This window comes from Sinocyclocheilus anshuiensis, unplaced genomic scaffold (assembly GCF_001515605.1).
Source record: "Sinocyclocheilus anshuiensis isolate Anshui unplaced genomic scaffold, SAMN03320099.WGS_v1.1 scaffold62, whole genome shotgun sequence".
Lineage (NCBI taxonomy): Eukaryota > Metazoa > Chordata > Actinopteri > Cypriniformes > Cyprinidae > Sinocyclocheilus > Sinocyclocheilus anshuiensis.
Window position 1 is genome coordinate 739,278 of NW_015544180.1, and position 8,610 is coordinate 747,887.

The 8,610-nt window shown below is 36.2% G+C and overlaps 2 protein-coding genes across 4 annotated transcripts in view; one reads left to right on the forward strand and one right to left on the reverse strand.

Moving 5' to 3' along the window:
• Positions 1-2,116, forward strand: part of LOC107696352 (hematological and neurological expressed 1 protein-like) — a 20,545-nt gene extending 18,429 nt beyond the window's left edge. For both annotated transcript variants that reach the window (XM_016496649.1, XM_016496650.1), the window contains one exon: positions 1,947-2,116. In XM_016496649.1, coding sequence (XP_016352135.1) covers positions 1,947-2,053 — 107 coding nt within the window. In that variant the 3' untranslated portion in view covers positions 2,054-2,116. The remainder of the gene's footprint in view (positions 1-1,946) is intronic.
• Positions 2,117-4,356: 2,240 nt separating this feature from the next.
• On the reverse strand, positions 4,357-7,739 carry LOC107696351 (tripartite motif-containing protein 35-like). 2 transcript variants are annotated; one of them, XM_016496648.1, is made up of 6 exons: positions 6,823-7,739; positions 5,329-5,424; positions 4,845-5,063; positions 4,745-4,767; positions 4,556-4,664; positions 4,357-4,438 (listed from the first exon to the last, which is right to left on the reverse strand). In XM_016496648.1, exons 1-6 carry the CDS (start codon positions 7,147-7,149, stop codon positions 4,430-4,432), a joined length of 783 nt encoding a protein of 260 aa, XP_016352134.1. In that variant the 5' UTR covers positions 7,150-7,739; the 3' UTR covers positions 4,357-4,429. The 2 variants fall into 2 exon arrangements, with proteins under 2 accessions (XP_016352134.1, XP_016352133.1); XM_016496647.1 differs by having other exon boundaries at positions 4,411-4,459.
• Positions 7,740-8,610: the final 871 nt, after the last annotated feature.

The following is an 8,610-nucleotide window of genomic DNA, read 5'->3' on the forward strand; positions in this document are numbered from 1 at the left end:
AATATTTATGTGTGTGTGTGTGTGTATATATATATATATATATATATATATATATATATATATAAAATGACCATATACTGTAGCTCTCACTACAAACACACAGAATTTGAGCCTCTAATACTTTCCTGTGTCCTGTGATTAAGTGTTCAGTATCATGGGATGTTAGTGGCTGATCTAACGAGTCTGTTTGTTTACCAGTCCTGCTCTAATGTTCATGTTCTGCCATTAGTCAATGCAAATAGTGTAAATATTATCCTCTCCTGGGTTCTTCATGTCTGCTGGCTGTGGCCTTTTACCAGTAAACAGTTTTGCAGTTTTGCATATAATCTGACCTCAGCTCATCTGAGCAAATGTCTGTAATCAGAACTCAAACACTGAGTTAGAGCTGATGCTGTATAATGAACTAAACTATAACTATCCGGCTCAGCAAGATTCTCTTCAGTCTCTTTTGGTCTTCTACACTCCGTTTTCTCTCAGATCAGTTTATGTGAATGTCTTATATCGCCCCTTGTGGCAACAATTATGTGGCAGTTTGTAGTTGTTATATTATTAGCTCTGGCACATTTCTGAACACAATATGTCAAATTAAAGCATCTGCATTCATCTAGTTGTGTAGAATCTATTTCAGGCCGTACCAGTGTGCATTACTGAGTGTTCATGAGCCGAATGCTTCTCCTGTGAGCGCATGATGAGTCCTTCAGTGAGACGTTTCTGAGTCACACCTTACCAAACACACTTCGATCGAACACTTCCAGGAAGACCAGTGCTCCCATACCCATAAAATGCAAATATACTGGCCTTAAAATCTATTCGAGACTCAGTCCTGATGTGCTGAGTGAGTTTGTGATTGTAGTTCCAGTCACTGATGGCACTGAAGCACCGCTGCTTTCACATCCATATAGTACCAGGTCAATACTAAAAGTCTGGAGCAGTAGTTCTTAACTGGTTTTGCTTCAAGATCCAGATTTTACTTAATAAAGGGATAGTTCACCCAAAAAGGAAAAGTGTAATTTACCCTCATGTTGTTCCAAACCTGTTAGAGTTTTGCTTCTGTTGAACAGAAAAGATGAATGTTGGCAATAAAACCGTTGCTGGTAGCCGTTGACTTCCATGGCATGGGTTGAAAATACTATGGAATTCAGTGGCTGTTTGAAATATCTTGAGGGTGAATAAATGATGACAGAATTTTCTTCTTTGGCTGAACTATCCCTTTAAGATAAACCATCTTAGTGCTGAGAAGTCAAAAGGTCAAACATGTCTTTTAAAATCAAACTATGAAATGTATTAAAATGACCATGAACGGCACAGACCAAATATTATGCCAAATGATAAACAAACTGAACAGGAAACATTGTTTCAATGTCTTTTTAGACGTCCTTTGAATGGTTTCATGCAGCTAATAATTTCTAAACCATGTTCACTCACTTCAACTCATGTGGATGATATTGTGTAGTTTTAATCAACCCATCAATGTTGCATCGTACATGAATTTATAGTTAGTTTAGAAGCATGCATATGGTTAGTTATGGTTTTATTAGTTTTAACCAGAGATGTTCAAACCAGGGACCTTTGATTTGGCCCACCATGCAATAATAACAAGAGAAAGGGAAAAAAAACATCAAAATGCCATCAAAGCATATCTTTCTTTTTATTTTAGTGTTTTTGTTTTAACATTTTTTGCATTTAAATGTAAAAAAACACAAGTGTGCTTATTTTATAAATTTTTTTTTAATTTAATGTATTTTATAGTGCATTTACTTTTGACCCACAGCCTTCAATCAGGTTTGATTTTTGGTCCTTTGTAAAGTTTGTGCACCTCTGTTTCAAACTGTTAATGCAAACATACTTGCGGTCATACTTGCACACAGTGATGTTGGCGTCAGAATCTCTGTGTCAGCTGGAGTAGGTTATCGTAACGGTTGTTGCTCTGTGTTTGTGTTTTCCAGAGGAGCAGAAAGAGGAAACCGCTCAGCCTTCTGCCCTGTCGGCTGCTGCCAACCCCTCTGGCCGGAAGAACCCACCTGGTGGCAAATCCAGTCTGATCCTGGGCTGAAACGGCCTTCACTGAACTTTCTTTGCTCTTTCGGTCTTTTCTTTCTTTTTTTTTTTTTTGTTTAAAGGAATTCCCCTTCCTTCACTCTTCTCGTGAGCCATGGAAATTTTTTGTCCTCCACTGTCTTTTCATTTTTTCTATTGCAAAAAAAGAAAAGCGATCGTTGACAGAAGCACTTTATGTAAGAGGTCCGTTTCAGCCGCTCCTGCAGGAATAATGGCATGAGATTCAGATCGACTTTTAATCTGCCCTGGTGTAAATCATTAAAGGAAAAAGGACAACAACAAAAAAAAAGATTTGTTGCGCAAAATTTCTAAGTACAAATAAAGATTGATATGAATTTCACTGTGTTTGTGTTTGGAGTGTCATTGTCAAATCAAATTTTAATCCATAATAACCATTCATGTAACATGCATTTTGTACTTTTTCATCCGTTGTTACTTGGAAAAGAAAGTACAGAAAGTGTTGGCATGCTTGTTAAACAGTCATGTGTTTCCACATGAAACAATGCTGAACAACTAAAGTCCACACTAGCTCTCAAATGCCACTGACATTTCCACACAATCTGTCTCAATTCATGCAGGAACATATTTCAGTTTGTGCACATTTTCTTCCCCTTATTTTTCTCCGTGTATCATGCCATAGGAAGCGGGAGAGGAAGTGATGGTGAACCATTAACAGACACATGATGTGAAACATTACACCAAATCATGTGACAAAAAACCTTCCATTATTTGTAAAGACAACACTCAGTAACATTAAAACCAGTAACAGAAAAAAGAATCTAAAAAGAAAAGCAGTACCGAAATGAGTGTATGGGAGAGACAGAAATAAGCGTATATGAAAGTGAATAAGAGACTGCTGCATACTTCAATAACTTGCTATTAAACACAGTGAAAGATTGCATTTTCAAACTGAGCTCCCGCCATGAGTTTAAGGCGACCGTTATTTAGAATGTATCACATTCCTGTTTCCATGTCAAGCTTGTCACTTTCAAATATTCAAAACCTTTAACTAGACAATGAGATGTCTCACATTCTGATTCTCAAATACGTTTAGCTAACTCCAAGTAATTTTGTGTATTTTATAATAATAATTTATGCATTTAGCAAACGCTTTTATCCAAAGCGACTTACAGTGCATTCAGGCTATACATTTTTTTTTACCAGTATTTTAAATATTTTTTTAATGAGCTGGTCGTTATAAAGGTGTGTTGGCGCCACCATGATTGTTTACGTTGAAACACGGATCTGCCGTATTATTTTTCAGCACGTAAATTCATTTGTATTATTTTCACCTCTACTGAAGGACATGAAAGTGGGAGGCGTGTGTTTATGGTCTTTATGAATGAATTATGTTTACTGACTCTCTTGATAACAAAATTAAACATATATAAAAATGTATTTGCTAAAGCGTTAAACAGTTGAAAAGTAAAGCAATTTTGTGTTCTTAATGTCATATTTTGTCATATTCTGTTTTTTTTTTTAAACCTTACATGTCAGTAATATGTTTGTCCTTATTTTGATGTTTATATTTGTGTTAGCATTCAATAAAAAAAGTGTTTGGTGGACTAGAAGAATGGAGTAAACTTTAGAGTTACAACATGTAAGTTTTATATAATATATTTTATATAATTTTTTTTTAAGATGACAACACTAAGATGGTATTTAAGGATTTAAGGCAAGGACTGCGATGCAAGTTGAATCAGCAGATGTTAATTGATAAGGAAATATAAATGTAATCAATGATTACCTGGTGAAGCAAGAAAAGAATGAGATCTCATAAATCAGTCCAGAGAAGTGAAGTCTAAGATCACTCTAAAATGTGCATCTGATGTTGGAAACACGATGAAAGCAGGAAGATCCAGACCAACAGGCTTAATGATTACTAACTATTTAATGGAAGGATCCTCAGAGGGTAACGACTGTGAAAGAATGGCAAGACGGTGTCAGTGAAGGTGGTTGTGAATGTGTGTAGATGTGTGTTAGTTACAGGATCAGAGAACGACACTGTTCCTCTGTCACAGTCCAGATACACTCTCACACGATCAAGACACTGTTCAACAGGAAATTCATTCATAGACTTTTCAGGCAGTCTACACTGCACACTCCAGACATCAGCGTTAAAGAAATCCCGTCCCTTCCTCTGGTTTGATGCTGTAGTTACGCCAACACTCCACCACGAACACCCTTTAACCTCCACATCCCAGCAGTGTGTTCCTGAGTTAAAGCCCTCTGAACCCAGAACACGGGTACCAGTCAAATCTCTCTGGATTATCAGGAAGTAGCTCAGTGGCTCCACAATGTATTCTGTATCCCACACTGGTCAGATCATCAGACAGGATGAGATCTGGATGAGCCGTGTTTGGATCCAGAATCACAGGAGCTGATGAGACACAATCAACAGCTGCTTTTATTCACACATAATGCTAAAATCTTCTAATCCTCCCCCATGCATCATTTCCAGTGTAAGTGTGCGAGCACAGATCTTCTCCAGACTCACTGTTCTGGATGATGTCCTGCATCTTCTTCCAGACTCTGAAGGGCAGGTTGCCAAGTAACGCGGCACATCAATCAAAGTTTGTGGATCCGGCTGTGATGAGATCTGGACTCTGGAAGAACATTCAGGATCAGAACTGCAGTGGCTTTGGATCAGAAGCAGAGAGAGCAGAGACAGCAGCAGATCACTCACCTTTCCATTGAGACTGGAAACTCCTGCAGAACAAACACACCATTGATCATCAACAAATTAATCAATCATCAATCAATCAATGGATGATGTGAAATCAGACCTTCAGAAAGTAGACGTCACTGGCTTTCATCATCTCCTCCATGTATTTGATTGTGTGTGAAAGAGCTGAGATGTCTCTGTTCAGCTTCTCAATCATCTGTTTCTTCTGCTCCTCTTCCTCCCTCAGTGCAGTGATTGTAGCTTCTTCTTCATCTCTGAGAAACTGATGAAGCTTCTCAAACTGCTGTTTAATCTGACGCTCTGTGTGATCAGCTTGAGACTGAAATCAATTCATCATCAAATCATCAAATTTTCGGGGTCTATCTTACTCCTTCAAAGTATATCCAGATAAATCCTGTTGTTTCATAACTTTATATAATTTGCAGACCAAAAACATGTTTTGCAGACACGTGACTTCAGTCATCTGAATGAACACACATCAATACATCTCCTCCATTCAAATGTCTAGACACAATTAATTTACAATAGTGTTCTTCTATGATAAACTATCAATAATAGGCTGACTCTTGATTCTGTTTCCTCACCTTGATGTGCTTAACTGTATGTACACATTTTCCTTGAATGTATTCACAACATTTAAGCTTCTGTCGCAATGGTTTCAGTGCTGTAATGAGCTCCTCCTGGAATTTAACATACAAAATCCATACATGTATGAACCAAATGGTGTGAAAAAACAGTTTTTGGGACTGAAAATCATATTTAATTACATGTGTGGATCTCAAACTATCCTGTTCACACAACATATTACAAACAGTACTCGAGTCTCTGAGCAAGTTAACAATGTCAGTCACTCTGTGAGTCCTGGACTTTAACGGACATGAGTTTGCTTCTATAATGCAATTGTCATTTCCGAAAATAACCGGGTTGTGTTTGAACGTTACTGTATTAATCATTAAAATACAGCAATATGACCATATTCTGCTGCTGTGTGAATGTTGATCAAGATAAATCTATCAGCAGAGCTGGGAAGATTACTTACAAATTGTAATCCATTACTGATTATAGATTACATGATGAAAACTGTAGTTAGTAACTTAATCTAGGTTACTCACTTTAGGTAATGTATTCAGACTACTTTTTAGATTACTTATTTAACTTGTTTTAAACTTACCATTAAACATACCATATTGATATACAAAGCAAAGAGAAAAAAAAATATATATTCCATTTATATATATATATATATATATATATATATATACGTATATCAACATCATAAAATGCATTAAACATTACATTAAACCAGCATTTCCTCAAACTGAGCTTAATGGAAGAACTGCAGTTGGTTTGTGAGTTGATAAAAAGCTAATAATGAATTAAATCAAATTTAAACACTTGTACACTAAAAATAGAAATATTTAATTTGTTTACCTGCATACCAATGTGATTATTAAGCAACAGTGAACTGTAAACCTGCATATGTGTTGTTAAACTATTGTAATATTAACGTCCTCAGATATATATATTAAGGAAATATTTCATGTCAAAGGGGTTTGGCTAACAAAAACTTCTGGGAGTCCCTGTATTACACGAAAAAACATTAATAAACATGAAAACAGCATGGTTTTCAATTTAATTTAAATGACATTTACATGACCAATCTATATTTTGAACATAGTCAAAGTTAAATGTTATTACAGTATAGGATTTTCAGAAAGAATAATTTAAAAGAGAAAAAAGAAGAATTAGGGAGAATCAATATATTATGAATGATTTACTGCCATTGTGTGAATAACATGTAATAATGTAATCCATAAAAAGTAACTGTAATCTGATTATGAGCATTACAAAATGTAATATACTCTAATTACGAGTATTAGATTTTTAATCGGATTACGCAATCCAGATTACATGTAATCCCCCAGGTCTGTGTATCAGTGACAGATTAGATGGGGGTTGTTCATATGAGTGTGTTCATAATATATTATGCAATGCAAAGGTCATGAGATACGATCTAGTATAGAAAGAAAGACAAAAGATAGACAAACACTAAGATCAAGAGATCCATGCTGTTTTACCTTATATGATGAAACGGCTTCACTGATGGGTTTGAATGTGTGATTGATGTGTTTCTGTGAATCTCTGCACACTAAACACACCGGCTGTTTGTCCTCCAGACAGAAGAAATCGAGTTTCTCTTGGTGTAAACTGCAGAGCTGCTCACAAATGGGATCATCGCTTGAGGATCTTCTCCCGCAGACAGGGCACTCCTGAGTTTCCTTGGTTCTCCAGAACTGTTGAAGGCACACTCTACAAAAACTGTGACTACATGACAGAACAACTGGATCCATTTTGATTTGGCAGCACAGGAGACGAATAATATCATATTCATCTGGTGAATCCATTTTCACTGTTTGAACTCCAGCAGTCTACACTTTACTTTCACTTTCTGAATGATGGTTTAAAAATGAATCACCACACTAAAATCACAAAGATCTGCTGTCTGTTCAGAAGCAAATTTCTCAAAAAATTAGCTTTGAAAGAGTTTGTCTTTGTTTTGCACTGAACGCTGATTCCTTTGTCCAGATATTCAGGTAAGACAGAAAAGCATGAAATGCCAAGTAGTGCTCACTGCAGAACCAAATTACACCCATCCCCCCACTTTGGACGTAATGGGTGGAGCTTGACCTAGTCCAGCTTCACCTCTGTGGACATAATGGGTGGAGTTATGTTTAGCAATAGGGTTATGGCAAAGACTAGAATACCCAAGGCATGTCACTGGTATAGTTTTGAATGGGAAAAAATGCAAAGCTCAATATGGCCACTTTATCGAAGGAAGCCCCGCCTTCTGAATAAAAGAGCCAATCACTAATCGGTAAAGCCATCACGGCCCTGCAGCTGCCATTAGAAGTTCCGGTTGCTACAGAAGCGTTCTGAGACGAGCCTGAAAAATAATCTTTTTTTAACGCTATTTGAGCAAAAGAAACAACATTTATGAGACAGTTGTTGTCAGATTTCATTGGTGATTTCTAATATGAAATTCAATTGTAAGATTGGTGGACAGTTCTGGAGAATTTGAATTTCAATTAAAACTAAAAGTACAGGTGTTAAAAAAGTAATGAAGTAAAAGAACAAAGTACTTTTTTCAAAAGCTACTCAGAGTACTAGTTACTTTTTAGACGTTGATATTTAATCAATTGTCAAAAAACACTGAATGAAATCAGAGATCCATGGAAAAAATAGAATATAGCAATACAAACATAACTTTGCTTCCCATTTATTACTTAAAAACATGATGAAAAATATCTTCATATAGCCTATACATATATTCAGCCTTCGATTGGTTAGCTCGATTTTGTTTCTCGTTATTGTTTCTTAATCACCACATTTAAGAAACACTATTGAGTCCATAAAACACATAACTCCATGAAGCACAACAAGTGTACCTGGAACATTTGTTTAAAGACAAAACACACTGGGACATTTGACTGCACATCACATTTTGACATTATCCAGATAGCACGTGTAAGTCTGCAAGATGTCTGTTAAAGAGTGCTTCATCTGGAAAGCATCTGCTGTGTACAAACTTCTGACAGACGTCTTTAAGATGTCAGTTTTACATTCATTCTAAATCATTAACATCTTAAAGACATCTTCTAAACGTCTATTTGACATTTGATAGGAAACGTCCTATAGACGTATTGCAAATGAGCAAACACTCTAAATCGTCTTGCAGATGTAAGTGCAGACGTCAAATAGACATTTCCATGATGTATGTGTGCTATCGGGGTATTGATACTGCTTGCAATCATAATGCAATAGACGGGTCTATGGAAAATAAATTAATACTTTAAATAAAAAGGTTA

Excerpts from the sequence above, each read along its gene's own strand:
- LOC107696351 (XM_016496647.1), bottom strand. The coding sequence starts at position 7,149 with ATGGATTCACCAGATGAATATGATATTATTCGTCTCCTGTGCTGCCAA. Across the intron at positions 5,425-6,822 it reads AAGCCGTTTCATCATATAAG|GAGGAGCTCATTACAGCACT; the intron begins GTAAAACAGCAT and ends GTTAAATTCCAG. Across the intron at positions 5,064-5,328 it reads ATACAGTTAAGCACATCAAG|TCTCAAGCTGATCACACAGA; the intron begins GTGAGGAAACAG and ends AATTGATTTCAG.